Genomic DNA, 18773 nt, shown 5'->3' on the forward strand with positions numbered 1-18773 from the left:
TCCGGGGATCTGAAATTTCTTCCAGGCATTAAAGTTGGGCTCAAATAAATAAAACCAAGTGTCCCTCCCTGGAGTCAGCTGCCCCAGATAGTCCTTGGAGTTCTTGTTATTTCTATTTGTGTGCCATAATAGCTTGGATAATTCAAATTCAAAATGCCTTCAAGGGCTCTTCAGTAGACATGGACATTTGGGGACTTCATGATTTTTTTTTCTGCACTTCTTCATGCTAAACGAATTAATCAATTAAAAAATAGGTCCTATAATTCATTAAAAAATAGGTCACAACCAAGAAGTGTTCCTTGCACATACAGGAATTAAGGTATGGTTTTAACTTTAAGACGTCAGGTCTCAAAACAAAGGTATTTTTAGAGCTTGCTATATGAAGGAGGGGTTTTTTTCTTAAATGTTTTTGGTGTTCATGCAGGCGTTGTAAAATCCTATTGTTTAAGGAGTATTTGCGTAACATGGTTTCGGTGTTTAGGGCTTATATTTAATTCTTTAAAATGAAGAACAATAGTCCATTTGGCATGTGTACGAGAGCAGAGGGAAGGAACAGCACGGAGTATTGCTGAATTGTTTGAGAACATTCATCATCAATTTTTGGTTTTTTTCCATCACCAGATAGTGTTTTGTGTTTGCGTGCTGCTCCATTTATTTGCAATATACTTCTGAAGTAGGAGAGTGAGGAGAAAAGATTCAGAATGTCTGAATTTTCAGGCTTCAAATAAAGTACAGTGGGCACTGGAAATAACTTATGTACACAGCTCATATAGAATATTTTAAAATATTCAGATAATTGAAAATTTTTTCTCTTGGGAAGCTCACCAGTGATTTGAATTGGCAGAAGTTCAATCCTTAATCCTTTTTTCTGTCATATAACTCGATCTCACCTTCCTCCGCTAATCTGCTCCGTTTGTCTCCCACTCTCCGACTCTTGGTTTTTCAGCTTCAAAGGTTGTTCATGTCTTCCCCCGTCTGAAGTTGTAGCCTTTTTTCTCTCCTCCTTTATTATTTCCTTCCAGAATATACTCCTCTTGCCCATAACATTGCTGATACGTCAGCATACGAATGCAAGAATTTGATACTGGAGATACCTTTGCCAGTTTTCACAGAATCACAGAATCACAGGGTGTCAGGGGTTGTAAGGGGCCTCGGAAGCTCATCCAGTGCAACCCCCCCGCCGGAGCAGGAACACCCAGGTGAGGTTACACAGGAAGGCGTCCAGGCGGGTTGGAATGTCTGCAGAGAAGGAGACTCCACAACCTCCCTGGGCAGCCTGGGCCAGGCTCTGGCACCCTCACCGGGAAGAAGTTTCTTCTCATCTTTAAGTGGAACCTCCTGTGTTCCAGTTTGCACCCATTGCCCCTTGTCCTATCACTGGTTGTCACCCAGAAGAGCCTGGCTCCATCCTCCTGACACTCACCCTTTATATATTGATCCCCATGAATGAGGTCGCCCCTCAGTCTCCTCTTCTCCAGCTCAGAGCCCCAGCTCCTCAGCCTTTCCTCACACGGGAGATGCTCCACTCCCTGCAGCATCTCCGTGGCTGCGCTGGACTCTCTCCAGCAGTTCCCTGTCCTGCTGGAGCTGAGGAGCCCAGAACTGGACACAATATTCCAGATGCGGCCTCCCCAGGGCAGAGCAGAGGGGCAGGAGAACCTCTCTGACCTACTGACCACCCCCTTCTAATCCCCCCAGGTCCCATTGCCCTTCCTGGCCACAAGGGCCAGCGCTGGCTCATGGTCACCCTGCTGTCCCCAGGACCCCCAGCTCCCTTTCCCCTACACTGCTCTCCAACAGGTCATTCCCCAACCTATACTGGAACCTGGGGTTGTTCCTGCCCAGGTGCAAGACTCTACACTTGCTCTTGTTATATTTCATTAAATATTCCCCGCCCAACTCTCCAGCCTGTCCAGGTCTCTGGATGCCAGCACAGCCTCTGGCGTGTCAGCCACCTTTGCCAGATTTATTTTAGTGCAGCGAAACCTATAAATACAATGAATTGTCTCCCAAGACGATTTGTTGTCTGCGTCTTTCGTCAGATCATGTAGCATGGAAAAAGAAATTAAAATATATGGAAGTTATAGAGTAGTGTTACCTCCATCTCTTTTGATTTACTACTTAAAGACCATTGCCTAAATGCACATAGGACCAGAAGAGACCACTTCGATCATTGAGTCTGACCTCTAATGTAATGCAGACCAAAGATGCAATTAATTCTTTCTTCTGGGCTGAAGTTGCTGTGGTTGAACTAGAACAGAGCTTTTAGGAAAACGGCCAGTCTTGGTTTAAGGACTTTCATCGCTGTCCCAACCCGTTGACTGCCCTCCCCCTTAGAGCCACGCTATGTTGTCCATAGGTTTTTCCATTCTCCCTGGTATGGAGGGATTCCAGGAGCAGCCTGAAGCCGAGGCTTGACCCCACGGAATCGCAGACTGGTTGGGGTTGGAAGGGACCTCTGGAGATCATCCAGTCCAACCCACCTGCTCCAGCAGGGTCACCAGAGCAGATCACACAGGGTCGTGTCCAGGTGGGTTTGAATGTCTCCAGACGAGGAGACTCCACAACCTCTCTGGGCAGCCTGGTCCAGGCTCTGGCACCTCAAAGGAAAGAAGTTTCTCCTCATGTTTAGATGGAACCTCCTGTGCTTCTGTCTGTCCTTCATTCCCATATCTGGGCTCAGCCTCTGTAATTCCCCATTGGCTTTTGAGGTAAAACCTGGATGCAATTTAGGAGGAATCTTGGTCGAGCTTTTCTGTCTGCTGTTGGTGACCAGTTCTGGGGTCCTCAGCACAAGACAGACATGGAGCTGCTGGAGAGGGGCCAGAGGAGCCCCAGAAATGATGCGAGGCTGGAACAGCTCTGCTGGGAGGACAGGCTGAGAGAGTTGGGGGGTTCAGCTGGAGAAGAGAAGCTCCGGGGAGACCTTATTGCACCTTTCCAGACTTAAAAGGGGCCTGTGAGAAAGATGGGGACAGACTTTGGAGCAGGGCCTGTTGTGATAGGACAAGGGGTGATGGTTTTAAACTAAAGGAGGGAGATTCAGGCTGGACATGAGGAAGGAATTGTTGGCCCTGAGGGTGGTGAGAGCCTGTCCCAGGTTGGGCAGAGAGGTGGTGGCTGAACCATCCCTGGAGACATCCCAGGCCAGGCTGGACGGGGCTCTGAGCAACCTGAGCTGGTGCAGATGTCCCTGCTCATGGCAGGGGGGCACTGGGGGAGCTGGGGAGGGCCCTTCCAACCCAAACTGTTCTGATTCTATGACCAAGCATGAGGATGATGGTGCAACACTGCTGAGTTGGTTTTGAGTTTGTATTCAAAGTGCAACCTCCTCCTGTTCCCAGTGTGTAGGAGCAGAGATGCACCAGACCCTGACAGTGTAAATAAGGTTTTATTGTGCTTCACACCTGTTTTCAACCACCTCTCTAAGAGCGACTCGTGCACATGGAACCGGTACTTTAGTTTCCTTTTCATTAAAACTTGTTATTTTTTTTTTATTTCTGATAGCTTGAAGGATCCTCTGTTAAGAAACTTTTCTCCACTTGCCTATTTTTGCATTTTGGTAAAGTCTCCCTTTGTTTTTTTCTCAAATCTGTTCAATAATCGAGTTTCTTGAATGTTTCATGGAGAGGTGTGTTTTCTGTTTTAATAATTAATATCCTGATTCTTCTCTGAACCTTCGCATTTTCAAACCATCGTTGTGAAATCTGCACACGGTGGCAAGTGCCATAAAGCAAAACTTTGCTGGATATTTTTGTTAATACCAAAACCAGTGACTTTTTCAGCAGCTTTATAGCATTGTTGGCATCTGTTTGTTGGTCTGATGGTCTTGATTTGCAGATCCTTCACTCTTGGGGAGCAGCTTGGATCCTTTCCTGCTAAGTTCAAGTTTGGCTGCATTAAATCACAAGATTATTTTATGTCCAACTTCTTGAAAGGCAAACAAAAAAATTAATAAAAATGTCTTTTTCTTTTTACTTGACACTCCTGTAATGAATGTGCCATTTGCAAAGTTTAACCATAACATTTCTTTGTCATCGATGTGTATGAATGATGCACGTCATCTTATGTATCATCTTTATATTATTGAAAGTATTTTGGTAGCTATAGCAAATGTTAAATAGCTGTTGGCATTTAGAAAGGCCAAGAATATATTCCTGTTTGGGCATTTTAAGAAAGCTTATTTCAAGATTCAAATTTGAAGCTTTTTCTCTGTTCAGATGTCTGATTTTTGGTTCATAGAGCGCGACTCATGTTGCTTTTTATCATTTGAGTTTCTTAATTCAAAAAAACCCATGTGGGACCAAGCGTAAAAGCCTCTTAAAATGGGTAATATCATCCTTTATATTTTTCTGGTCTTATTGAAAAATAACCTGAGTGTGACTGACAAAGTCTATTTTTCTATACTGGTGATTTCTTCCTTTGGATGAGTCCCATGATCACCGTTCCATTATTACACTCAGGATTAACTGGAATGTCATTATCTTGGGTCATCCTGTTTACACCAATAACTTTCCTTCTCATTGTACAAAACTTTCACAAAGCTCCAGATTTGGGCAAATTTTAACTTTTGGATTAACTTCTAATTTTAATTCCCTTATCTTTTTTTTTCCTAATTTTTTTCATTCCAACAATTTCATTTTATACATTCATTTTTTTTGCATGTGAGAAATAAACTTGATACACTTTTTCTGTGTGATTTTTGGTGGACCAGAAAGAAAGTTGTTAAATAAGTTCCCACTATTGACTTTTTTTTTTTCCTTTTGGGATCCTTGGGCTTTGTGGAATTGGCTTTTTGAAACCCTTAAGTTTATATATTACTGATTGGAATTTTATAATATTGTGTGTGCACACAACCCACAATCAAATCACTTGTATTTAAACAACCATTACTGTTTAGTCTGCAATTTTTTTTTAATTGATCGAGGTTCGGCCTTGTGTCAAATTAAAAACTTCATCTGTAAAGAGAGAATTAAGAAACCAATGCTTTAATTCCTAAAAATCAGAAACAAGAGACCTTGACATTGTCATTCAATCTGCTCTCTGTGAGCACATAGTATATATATTTTTCAGTTTGATCTCAGCCTGATTTTTAGTGAGGCAAAAATACCAATGTGGCTAAAACACATGAGGGAAATTTGGGAGATGGTTTCAGTTCCCACCTCTGCATGAATTGGAGTTTGTCTCTTGTACTATGTTGTGATGATGGGAACAACCTTGTTGTAAAGCATTGTTGCCTTTTTTAAAACTGCGTTTTTTATACCTTAAAATAACCCCCAAAACCTTACAGAAAAGATGTAACTGCCACATAATAACACGTCTCCTTTAGAAGGCAACTTTTGCTGAAGATAAAATACTTTTATGAGTGAAATTTCATGTAAATGCTTTTTGAAGATTGGGATTAAATCTGTTTCGATACTTTAAAATTTAGGCTGATATTTTTCAAGGTGGTTTTCAGAGGTCGAGGCATAGTAAGTGAATTACTTGATGGCAAAGTTTTTTCACCATTTCGGGAGCCAACGCTGCATCCTTTGGACCTCCAAATTCAGCAGCTAATGAGAGTATTTGGCCTTAATTTTTTTTTATGTTCGTGCTTTTTTGGAGCTCTTTGAGGGATTGCAGTTTGCTTGGGGTGCAATTCTGTGATATATTTTTATTTTAATTTTCAGTGCAAAAAGCTCCTGCCCATGTGTCCTTACCCTTGTGCTCCTCTAAGAGATGATTATTGCAGAATTTATGAAGAGGAGAGTTGTGTTTGGTTTGGTTTAATTATTGTTATTATTATTAATTATTTATTTTGTTTTGGTTTTTTAACCTGAATATTGGTGTTTTGGGCAGTGGACCAAGAAGGCAGGAAAGCAAAACTTTGCGAGGGAACGTCTCGGTGCCAAAGACAACGGGTAATAAAACATCCCTGCTTTGGAGACAGAAATCAGCCACCAAGGGCTTGTTTATGCCATAAACAGCCACTCAAGTTTAGTTACATTACACTTAATTACCAAAAAAATGGGGTTTTTTAAGGTAGCAAAAATAGGATATAAAGAAATAATCTTCCATCTTTTTAATTTCTTGTTCTTTTTCCGACTTCTGTCCATTTCTGTCAGAGAAAATAAATTTACGATTTGCATTCCCAGTTCCATGCAGAATACAAATTTATGTGCATTTTCCTTTACATGTGCATCGAATAAATGCACTTTCACAATCCTGATCCCAATTCTTTGTTTCTATTTAAATCTCCTTGGTAGCCAAAACGCTTTATGTGTTTTGGAGAAGAATCTGCTAGTTGGAAATCCTCTTTTTTCCAAATTTTTCCTCTCTGTGAAATTATCTGTATCTTCTGGAGCAGACACACACCAGGTTTAACTTGTTCTTGTTTCCCCCACCCCCCGTAAGCATCACCAGGTTGGTTTTAACTGATTGTTCTGTCTCTGCAGCACTAGATGGTGCTGATGACAATATCTCTGAAATCTGGGGCTTCAGAAATCCCAGAGGTTCAAAAAAATAGTGCTGCTGGTTTGGGCCAAGGGCCAGTTTGCAAATCCAAATTCTGAACAAAAATTTCAAATAGTAGATTATGAGAGGGGGCTGGGGGAAAGGTGGAAAGCCTACTAATGTATCTTATTTCTCTGTTGCTGCTTCCCTTTTTAACATGATATGTTCCAATAGCTGTGGGTTAGGGAAAGGTTGGCATTTGGTCCCAGGAATGACACGTCTTGTCGAGTCTCTGTTGGACAACACGAAGGAAAAAAGAAGATTCCGGTTTTCGCGATGCTAAAAATATTGTGTTATCCTGAAAACGCCAAATGTTATCAACTCCCGTAACCACCACGACGGTCTTGTAATGTCGTCTGACCTTCTTGCCATATCGGTCTGGTTGTGATTGTCCTGGTGGGACCAGCCGTGATACCAACCTTGGTGTCAACCGTGTTGTCTCAAGCCTGTTCCTCATGTTCGTAGACTCTGGATCAACCTTGAGGATGGTCCAACCTACCCAAGGGCTCTCGCGTGGGTTAATTAGATGCCTTAATTGCAACTAAGGTTGTCCTTAAAAGGAAGCTGTTAATCTGTTCTGAGAAATATCTGACTGAAGAGGTGTTGGGAAATGGTGGAATTTATTGAATTGGCTCTTGGGAAATAAAATTTAGGTTTGTGGAGCGTAATTAATTCCCTGTGGCAGCGAGAAGTGTTGGAAAAACCTTTTCCTGAGGCTAGCAGGATAGGGAAAACCACAGATACTCTGAGATATCTACTCCTACCATCTGTGACAGATACAATATCAATGATATATTTTAAGTAAAAAAAATTAAGAAGACTTCTTGAAATGCCAAGCATCATTTCTTGAGGCAGAAAAGCTTTCCAAGCACTGAAGCTGTTCTCTAATTCTAAGAAATAGAAGCTATCTAGAATATAACACTTGAGGTAGTATTTTTGCCACTTTTTTTTCTTTTAATTGCTAAACTGGCTTTAATATTTTCTAAATGATCTGACGAACAAGATGACTGCGGCTGCTCCTTGTCCCAAGCGTCACCAAGTACAAGAGGAAAGCTTCTGTTAAATACTTGGGTTCTTCCTGTACTAAACAAGTGAATTATTGAAATGAATAATACACAAGATGATTAAGGATCTATTGCACTATATTGCATGAGGTGCTGCACTTAAAAATTGCATTTTAGCAAACACATAATGGTTATGAATTTAAAATTGCATGTATACCATTCCTTCTGTTACAACTTGACTTTTTAAGAATTTAACCATGAATAAATGATGTTCTTCACATCCTTTATTATATAGAATATTTCTAATTCAAATTCTAGTGTTGCTTAGCCCAGATGTTAAATAAATAAATAAATTGTATAACTATTGTTCATTGCATTCTAAAAATCTCTTTATTCAAGTTTGTGTATATAATAAACCATCTCTTCTCACTGGGTAGTCAAACTATTTCAGGACACTATTGTGAATATATTTTTAATTTTTTTTTTTTCACTTCTTTTCTCCCTCCAGTTTATTTTCTTTGCTGTCTAAAAAACACAACAAAGTGCTGGAGCAAGCCACGCAATCCCTAAGAGGTTCCATCGGTTCGACCAACTCTCCGCTCCCTGATTATGTGAGTATCAAACTTCATGTTTCAATAGGCGCTTCAAAACACAACTGGTATGTCCCTAAATCTGCAGAGATTTATCCAAACGTGCGTCAGCTGAGGAACCACCGACACCAAAATACAGGAACCTGTAGGAATGATGTCATGTCTGAAACATCTTTAAAAAAAAAAAAAATTCCACTTAAAAATGGCAAAACAAAACCACAATTATTCTTGACTAAGAGACTCACTGTACCCTGTCAAGTTGCAATTCTCAAGCCATTTGTATTTTGGGATATTTAAATCATACAGTTAAAAACATTATTTTTTAAGAATGGGGCTCTGGCATGCTAAAAATGATTGAGAACAGTTTCTAAGGAGCTTTTGCGGCAGTTCTGCAGTCATGGGGCAAATTGGTATGTTCTGAACTGTGGATCCATCGTGTCCTCTTCATTTTACTGAGCCAATACCCACAAATAGGCAACAATTTTGTAATTTAATTGCATGGCTTGTTGGAAAATCTCTAGTTTCAGTACAAGAAGGAAACATCTTCCAAGGACTTGAATAATATCTTTGTACTGCTGAAGGATCTTTGGTTTATACTCATTCGAACTCTCACTGCAATACTGTGTAAAAAAAAATGCTGATTTATCATTTGCTGTGGATTTTTGAGGATGAAAATGGAACAAGTGTTTTATTTTCAGTGTTAATACATGTTCCAGGACATGCCTGTCTGAGACTTTACTATCATATTACTCTGTCATTAAGCATAAAAGTACCTAAAAGGATCATTTTATATAATAGTGTAGTGACTTAAATTTAATTTAAATAACCAGATTTCTTAGCCTGCATTTTTTAGTTATTATTGCTGACACGTACCATGCAACCTAGAGGTATTTTGTTATTCAGAGATGCGGGTTTACAGAGTAAATGAATCACTTGCAGGTTTTTCCTGTGTATTCCTGCCCTCGTACCTTGTTCTAATTCACGTGAAGCTCCTTATGACACCCATGGGTTTCAGGCTTTTGATTGCTCTCCCAGAAGTTGCCATCTGACCTTTAATTTTTGGAACCTGAAGCATTTCAGCAGATAAGTTTGTGGTTAGAGAACAGGAGATTCCACTTCTGTTTGCCTGGTAAGATGACGCACAAGCTAGATAAAGCTCTTTCATCTACATGGGCACGAACAACTCAAAGCCCCCAAGACTTGAAACATCTTAGAGAGGATTTGGTGGCTTTTTCTCCTGGGTTGGCTTCTCAATGAGTAGGGACTTGGACTAGATGATCTTTAAAGGTCCCTTTCAACCCAAACTATTCCACGATTCTATGACTGCTGTACAGCATATCATAGTATAACTGCCTCCTCTCAGTTGAATTAAATTTTGAGATTTATAATTAGTGGGGTATATTAGAAGGGGGTGGTCAGTAGGTCAGAGAGGTTCTCCTGCCCCTCTGCTCTGCCCTGGGGAGGCTGCATCTGGAATATTGTGTCCAGTTCTGGGCCCCTCAGTTCCAGCAGTACAGGGAACTGCTGGAGAGAGTCCAGCGCAGCCACGGAGATGCTGAAGGGAGTGGAGCATCTCCCGTGTGAGGAAAGGCTGAGGAGCTGGGGCTCTGAGCTGGAGAAGAGGAGACTGAGGGGCGACCTCATTAATGGGGATCAATATGGAAAGGGGGAGTGTCAGGAGGATGGAGCCAGGCTCTTCTGGGTGACAGCCAGTGACAGGACAAGGGGCAATGGGTGCAAACTGGAACACAGGAGGTTCCACTTAAAGATGAGAAGAAACTTCTTCATGGTGAGGGTGCCAGAGCCTGGAACAGGGGGGTTGTGGAGTCTCCTTCTCTGCAGACATTCCAACCCGCCTGGACACCTTCCTGTGTAACCTCATCTGGGTGTTCCTGCTCCGGCGGGGGGGTTGCACTGGATGAGCTTCCGAGGTCCCTTCTGATCTCTGACATTCTGGGATTCTGTGTGATTCTGTAATTCCATCCACTGTTTGTTCACAAAAGTCATGTAACAGTGTCCAGGCTCCAGATTTACTTGGGTGTTTGCGTTGCTTGATGTTTCCATTAATGCCCTGTTTAGTGTGGAACATTTAGCCCCAGCAAAAATTCCTGTCAACAATTACTTTGACAACAAGCTGAGCATCCTTCATTTCAAAGTGATGTTTAAAATAACAGTTTCAGGGCTTAACTCGAATCCGTGTGTTCAATTTTGGGCCCCTGACACCAAGAAAGGCCTTGAGGTGCTGGAGCGAGTTGAGAGAAGGGAACGGAGCTGGGGAAGGGGCCGGAGCACAAGTGTGATGGGAGCGGCTGAGGGAGCTGGGGGTTCAGCTGGAGAACAGGAGCTGAGGGGAGACAGGGACACAGAGAAACGGCCTCAAGTTGCGCCAGGGGAGGTTGAGGTTGGATCTGGGGAACAATTTCTTCCCCAAAGGGCTGTGGGGCATTGGAACAGGCTGCCCAGGGCAGTGGTGGAGTCACCATCCCTGCAGGGGTTGAACAGACAGAGAGATGAGGTTCTCAGGGACTTGGGGCAGTGCCAGGGGTGGGGTAACGGTTGGACTTGATGAACTTGAGGATCTCAAGATCTCAACCAAAATGATTCTATGCTTCCATGGTTTAGTGTTTGTGTTGGGTTAACAGTTGGACTCGATGATCTTGAAGGTCTTTTCTAACCAGAATTATCTGTGACCCTATTTTGGATGCACTGAGCATTTCTGAGTGTTGAGACTGACGAGGCTCTTGGGGCTGCATTTCTCAGTGTTTAACTCCGGTTCTACTGCTATGTCTTCAGATTCGTCCTGTGGTCTTGTAGCTCTTTTTGACCTGTCCTGGAGAGCTCCCATGGCATTCAGGGCAGAAGGAGAGGCTGCTTTGGTGGAGCCGATGGCTTTTCATATCTGAAATATGTGATATCATAGATCAAGACATGTAGACGAGGTTCTCAGGGACATGGGTTAGTGCCAGAGGTGGGTTAATGGTTGGTCTCGATGATCCTGAGGTTCTTTTCCAACCAAAATGATTCCATGATTCTATATCATGCGATATTTCTGCGTAACGAGCAGTGTCACGGCCCAACTGGATTGGAGCGCCTGGAACTGAGTTTATGGGTGGAGGGGCTCAATAAGCTGGAATTGTTGCTAAATCCTGTATATTTTTAAAACCAACCTCTAAGACATTGTGGGGTCTTAATCAAATAACTGTCAAGCATCTTCAGATGGCTGAAATTTTTAAACACTATCTTATATCCCTAAATAGCCCAGAGACTCAGATACTTCACTGAATTTCTTCCCTTATTAATTTATTTTTTCCCCAAATGTCTCATGTTCCAACTCAGTCTGAAGCACAGGCAGTTGAGTAAATGCAACGTGAGGCCAGATTTCATTTACTTCAGCATATTCCAGTTCTGAAAGCCCATGTTTGTGTTGTAAGAATAACGAAGGATCTAGGAAATGAGATCATTTAATATCTACTTTTTTTTTTCTATGGCGTTGTATAATCGAAAAGTGAATTTTCATGGTACTTGGGTCACAAGCGTTAAACTGTACATGAAATTATTCTAGGTGTTGCTCATGGTCTTGTCTTCGTTTACATACCTTTCTGCTCATTTCTGCCTACTAGACTTGCAAAAAACCAAATTACAGTAAATATTCAGTGTTCCTTTTTAGGGCTAGGATGGATATGGAAGGAAAAAAGCAAATTTTTCTCTAATTCTTGGATTGAGCCCTGCCTGTTGTGAACATTGTGCGATGGGCAGGTGCTGTGACATGGTATATCCGTGATGTAAAGCATATATACAACCGGAGCAAATGGAGATTGAGACAGACATTTCTTAATTTCAGAGTGCTTGAGCAGTAGTAGTGTTTCTACTGTATTTTCCTTTTATGACTATAAAAAACTAAATTTTTGACCTAATATACAGTCCCAAACTGCTGATTGTTGATGGTGGTAAGAATATGCTGGGATCTTCCTTTACCATGTTTCTTATGGTCAGTTGGCATTTATATTGGTTTTGTTGAGGTTTTCTGGGCTATAAAAAAGAAAAAAACAAGTGGATTTTGGTTTTTGTGTGTGTGTGCTGTGCTGTTTTTTTTTTTTTTAATTAAGGCTGGATCAGTTTCCTGGTAAACCATAGTCAATGTGGTGAGATTGAGGAGCTGGATGGAGAACCCCAAAAATTAAACCATCACCTCAGAGACACCAATTCTCACGCTCTACTTAATTTCCTAGTTGTTTCATAAGCTTTATTATTAAGAATTAAGTAGAAATTACCTCTTTTGAAATACCACATTTTGATCAAATTGTCCTTTTCCACCAGTATCTCCAGGATGAAGAAATGAGAAAAATCCAGTTAAGTTTGGGGGTTTTTTGATTGCTTTCTTGCATTCAATGAAAGCAAATTTTCCTAAATTTGTAACAAATGTGAAAACTGGTAAGACAGTAATTGAGAATTTTGCTTCTTTCAGTTCAAGGCAAATTTCTTAAGTAAACATATCAATTATTGTCTTTGTAATTTTATTACAGCCTAGTGTAATTTTTTAAATCATAGATATTTAACTGCATAACTGGAGGCTGCAAACTTCCTTTGGAAAGTAGTGTGTCAGACCCCTTGTTGGAGCTAAAATCTACCAAATTCATTGCTTTTTAAGGATTTTATAGCATTGTATATATATATTTGTAGATATCTCTATATATTATAGAGATTTTTGAGCCCTTCAACACCTCAATTCGCCTTAACTATTTTTAGGAAGGATGGAGAAGGAGAGAGAAAATTTCGAATTTTACAAAGCTTATGTCAGGTGTTCAGAATTTTCTCACTGATGTAATAAAAAAATGGCTTAGTGCAAAAAATAAAATAAATATATTATTTATTGATAAATAGTTGATATTTATTAATTGTTAATATTTATTTTTAAATTTTATTATACTTTTATAATAAAAATCAAATGTAGGAATAGTTTTAGGTGGATGTAGCTTGGGATGCATCATCAATTGATTCTGTATTTGGACACATAATTTTTTATTTGTTTTCGAAATTTATTTCGACATCATCGAGTCCTTCTCTCGACCATCCCTGGGGATTTTACCAACAGCATTAATGGAATAATATTCACAGAAAATAGCGTAGGTAAGATGATCCCATAGGAAAAAATTATAAAATTAACTTCAGTTTAACTTTTTTTTAAACCTTCTAGATTTTGCTTATAAAAAATGCATTTTTCTGTTCAGATGAAGCTTAAATTCGTTAGGAAAAATCCTAAAAATAATCCCACTTAGTGCCAATATCTTCAATTATTTCCTATATAGAACTGTCACTTAACCAGAACTTGAATGGTAAAGGAATTTTCACAGTGATAGAAACAATGTAGTGTTTGATTTTTTGTATTTACAAATGTACTTGAATGTGCAAATGTTCTTTAACCCCCTGTCCAAAATCTACTGGTTCAGGTAAAGAAATAAATGCATATTGGCAATGCAAAGGGAAAAATGTAAATAATATAAATGCAGTGAGCTCTGTGCATGTGTATAGATATATAACCTATTATATATATTATCTATATTTTTATATATCTATATATTAAATAGATATCTGTATATATTATAGATTATACAGAGCTGAGTCTTTTCCTGGCTCCGTACCAATCCAGTTAAATCTACCTGCTGTATACACAACTTTGGAATTCTGAAAATATTGATGAGTTTTTCTCCCATCTTAATCACGAGAATTAAACTTTGCATTTGAGCGATGAGATTTCTATATTTCTTTTTTCTTTTCCTCTCAAGTTTGTGCCCAATATTTCGATTCTTCTTTGATTTATCCGTGATGTAGACGGTAAATAGAAAGCAGCTGTCTATTTAAGCATCTAATTCTCGAAACTCCGAGGCCCCTCAAGCATCATCTGGAAATAATGGAGCTTGTAAAACAAAGCTAAGAAGAAAAAGCAATGTTTGTTTTATATGGCATCAATGACTTCGGTTGGGGTCCTTCTAATTCGGCCATTATGAGGGTTATTAAAAAGCAGGATTACAAAAGTGGTTGCAACAAAAAGCAATTTTTTTTCTTGTGTCTTGTTATTACAGTTGATTATATTCAAAGCTGAAAGTACTTCATAAATAGTCCTTTATTTTAGGTTCTCCAACAGAAAACCAAGCTCTTGGACATGGGGAAATGTTAAAAGATTCCCCTATTTCATCTATTTCCTAGGAAGAAATTGTGTTTTATAAGTAAGGACGCTGTATTTATCTTAAAAATTTGAGATTGCTGAAGAGAAGGGAAAATAAGGCCTATGAACTGCAGTATTAGCTGTCTTTTAAATGTAATGAAACAAATCTAAAATCTATAAATTTTCTGGATTCAGTTACATTACAGGGAATGAAAGTTGATAGTGCTATAGATCCTGAAGACTCAAGTGAGCCTTATTTTCAGTTTATGCAGTTTAGTCGTGGCCTTGCTAAACTAAAGCAAAAGGAATGTTCTAGAAATATGTAATATTACCAGCTGGAGACTAAAATCTTTTATCCGTTGTATTTATCCACCATTACATTGTCATGTAAATCCTGTTTAGTCCCTTTCATGGCACTAACCGGAGTTTTTTCATGTAATAATTAAGTATTTTAGGTAAAGTTAACAGGATTTTGTGTTGCAGACATATTTTTACAAAGAATGAGGCCAAATGGGTGCTGAGGGAGCTGGCGGAGGTGATCGCTGAGCCACTTGCATTACCTACCAGCAATCTTGGCTAACTGGGGAGCTCCCAGTAGACTGGAAGCTGGCAAACGTGACGCCCATCTACAAGAAGGGCCGGAAGGAACTACAGACCTATCAGTCTGACCTCGGTGCTGTGCAAGGTCATGGAGCAGATGATCTTGAGTAACATCACACAGCACATAAAGAGAACCATATGATCAGGCCCAGTCAGCGTGGGTTTATGAGAGGCAGGTCCTTTTGGACCAACCCGATCTTCTACGACAAGGTGACCCAACTAGTAGATGAGAGAAAGGCTGTGGATGTTGTGTTCTTAGACTTCAGTAAGGTCTTTGACACTGTATCCCACAGCATCTCCTGGAGAAGCTGCAGCTCATGGCCTGGATGGTGTATCTGCAATGGATAAAAAACTGGATGGAGGGCCGGGCCCAAAGAGTTGTGGTGAACGGAGCCAAATCCAGTTGGCAGGCGGTCACAAGTGGTGTTCCCAGGGACTGGTATTGGGGCCAGTTCTATTTAATCTCTTTATGAATGATCTGGATGAGGGGATCAAGTGCACCCTCAGTAAGTCTGCAGATGATACCAAGTTGGGTGGGAGTGTTGATCTGCTGGAGGGTGGGAAGGTTCTACAGAGGGATCTGGACCCGCTGGATCATGGGCTGAGGCCAATTGTCTGAGGTTCAACAAGGCCGAGTGCCGGGTCCTGCACTTGGGTCACAACAACCCCATGAATGCTCCAGGGTCAGGGAAGAGCAGCTGGAAAGCGGCCGGTGGAAAAGGACCTGGGGGTGTTGGTGCCAGCGGCTGAACATGAGCCAGCGTGTGCCCAGGTGGCCAAGAGGCCACCAGCATCCTGGCTGGTACCAGCACTGGTGTGGCCAGCAGGCCCAGGGCAGTGACCGTCCTGTGCTGGGCACTGGGGAGGCCGAACCGCGAATCCTGGGGCAGTTTTGGGCCCCTCACGCCAAGAAAGGCCTTGAGGTGCTGGAGCGAGTTGAGAGAAGGGAACGGAGCTGGGGAAGGGGCTGGAGCACAAGTGTGATGGGAGCGGCTGAGGGAGCTGGGGGTTCAGCTGGAGAACAGGAGCTGAGGGGAGACAGGGACACAAAGAAACAGCCTCAAGTTGCGCCGGGGGAGGTTGAGGTTGGATCTGGGGAACAATTTCTTCCCCAAAGGGCTGTGGGGCATTGGAACAGGCTGCCCAGGGCAGTGGTGGAGTCACCATCCCTGGAGGGGTTGAACAGACAGAGATGAGGTTCTCAGGGACATGGGTCAGTGCCAGGGGTGGGTTAATGGTTGGGCTCAATGATCTTGAGGGTCTCTTCCAACTGAAACAATGCTATGATTCTATGACATGCAAAAATTATTTTTTTTCTCCTATTCAGCATGCAGCAGACAAGTATTTCATGCATTATCAGTGTGAACAGTATTTGAACTGTAAATTAACGTTATGATGTTTTGTCATATAATAATGCTGCAGCTCTGTCTAATTTTTGAAATTATCTAAAGAACTGGTTGAATGCAGAACTTGCCACCAGACATAGATGTTCTCCTATAGATGCATGCAATCGTGAAAAAATAAGAAATCTTCCCCGCACTCATCTGATGACTCCAGTAATGATGCAGAAATGAAATTAAATCCACTTGCAAATAAACTGGTCAGCCATAATCACGTTAGTGTGATGCAATTAATGTCGTTTAGCTGGGAGTCTGTAAAAATACTACTTAGCGGTAACTGCTGCGAACGTACAAAATGTGGATTGCTTGTTAAGCTGGAGAATTGAAGACGCTGGTGGCAGAATGGGAAATTTTGAGCAAATTCAATCAAGACTCCTAATTGAGATATGGTCCAGATTTGTCGAATAGTGGGGAGGAGGGAAAAAGCCTAGGTAGTTTATTTTGTCATAATATTTCTTGAAAACTCAGAAACCACCTACTTTTCACCAAAAGCACTGCTTAAGTCTCTTCAATACCATTTTTTCCTGTATTTTATTCAATTTCTATATGTCACAAAGTCACTCGGTAAGATATTTTGATTGGATTAAGCACACATTGTTAATAGTCTAAAAAACTTCATTTTTCTGTGAATTTTTAGATCCTCTTTTTTCTACTGTAATAAACTTAAAATATTATTATACAGGATTTTTTTAAGGATGTTTACTGAAGGTAGAACATGGTAAACCAATACAGTAGTTTAATGGCTTTTATGGTACGTGAATTTCAGTAATTTAAGTGGCATTTAATAGGAGAATCACCTTGTTTTACACTGAATTACCTTCTTTTTGATTACTCTGAGTTGATGGCTCATGAGCACAAGAAACATTTTCAATATCAGGTTATTCTTGTCTATGCCTGTCCCCACTCCAGTATTGAGCCAAAGAATTATAAATACATTTTCTAAATATTAATCATACCCTCCTTCAGCTGAATTATATTTTAGAGAATATTACTCCTACCTAATCCTCCTATTTTTATATCGTCAAAAAATAGTAATTTCAGAATAGACTGAAATAACCAACGTAACCCAAATCTAAACCTTTTGTATTGAGTGATTGCCAAATTGTGCAGTTCTGTCTGATTTATTAATCAATTATTTCTTTGACATGGCCACTTTCCTGAAAAAAATGCTGTATAAATTATCCTTAACCAGCAAGAGCAAATGATCCTAAAATTTTGTAATGAAAATGTTGGTGAAGTTCTGTCTATTTAAACTTCCATACATTTATATAATGGACTATTGGTGTTTGCATTATTGTGATTTTAATCATAGGCTTGCGGTTGAAGGATTTTTAGACAAAGACATTGAAGAAAATCAAGTCGTTCTTCAAAACAATGTTTTTCTTTCATCATTCAGGAGTTCCACAAAAGTCTCACTGGTGTCTGATATTCATGTTAAGTAGGTGGCATTAAGCCTTATTCCACTTGAATATTCTCAATATTTGGGAAAATAAGGGTGAAAATTGCTATATATAATTTTTTTTTAAGAAGATTAAGTGTGGCAGCAGCATCTTATGAATGTGACTGAAAATCTTTCACTCTTCAGATTTAGGAGACATGAGAACAAATTGGAAGAAGTGGGAAGAACTGACATTAGCAATACAAACACCTGGTAAAGCCTTTGGAAAAGCCAGTTATTTTGGTTATTACACACATTTGAAGAAAGCCAAACATGAACATTATAATTTTTTTCTTCTTTCCCTCCTTTAGTAGTTATATAGGTTTAGGATTTTGTCATTATTTTGCAGTAAAGTGTATAAATTATGCCAGTTTTTTGAATTTTTTATTACTGCCTTGTAAGCCAACATTTGCTCAACTTGGATGAATTCCAAGTTTTTGAAGATTTTGGATGAAAAAAGGAACATTCTGAAGCATCTTTCTTTGCTGATTTGGTTTTTAGATGCTTTTCCTGATTACTCTGGATGGTCAGACTTTGTATAACCACCACAGAGAAATAAAAAATCCCCGTCCAGTAGCTCTCCAAAAAGCAGGATTTATTTTTGGAACTGCTCCGTATTTCAACAATGTAGTAAACCAAACTTTTAGTGTTCCTAAAGCAAGATTTTGATTGCAAAATGTAGTGCTTAAAAACCAGAAGTTTGTTACCATATGTTATAAACATATAATTCTGGTTTTTTTTAAACGTGCAGCCATATGAAGTCAAGGAAATGGATGCAGAAGGAAGTCTGGTCAGAGCCTTTTAGGCTGTTTGGTACTGAATACTTCATTGGAATTGGGATTTTTTTTCCACGCTACTTTTTCTATATGAGACATTGGTGAAACATGAGAACTTTTTGATGTTTCACTTTCTATTTCCAACTTCTTCTTTTCACATTTTACAGAGACGCTTGGGGACTGACCAGGGATCTGGTTTAGTTGTTTAAAAAAAATCAGTCCATTTGTATAGCATAGTAAATAGTTATTAAAATAAAATAGTTATTAAAAATAGACATTTAAAAGTAGTTATTTAAAAAATGCAGCATAA

At 40.0% G+C, this 18773-nt stretch overlaps 1 protein-coding gene across 2 annotated transcripts in view; it reads left to right on the forward strand.

The window, feature by feature from the left end:
• Positions 1 to 18773, forward strand: part of DYM (dymeclin) — a 188636-nt gene that overhangs the window by 116305 nt on the left and 53558 nt on the right. For both annotated transcript variants that reach the window (XM_065656605.1, XM_065656606.1), the window contains one exon: positions 8005 to 8107. In XM_065656605.1, the coding sequence (XP_065512677.1) occupies positions 8005 to 8107 (103 nt within the window). The remainder of the gene's footprint in view (positions 1 to 8004; positions 8108 to 18773) is intronic.

This window comes from Caloenas nicobarica, chromosome Z (assembly GCF_036013445.1).
Source record: "Caloenas nicobarica isolate bCalNic1 chromosome Z, bCalNic1.hap1, whole genome shotgun sequence".
NCBI lineage: Eukaryota > Metazoa > Chordata > Aves > Columbiformes > Columbidae > Caloenas > Caloenas nicobarica.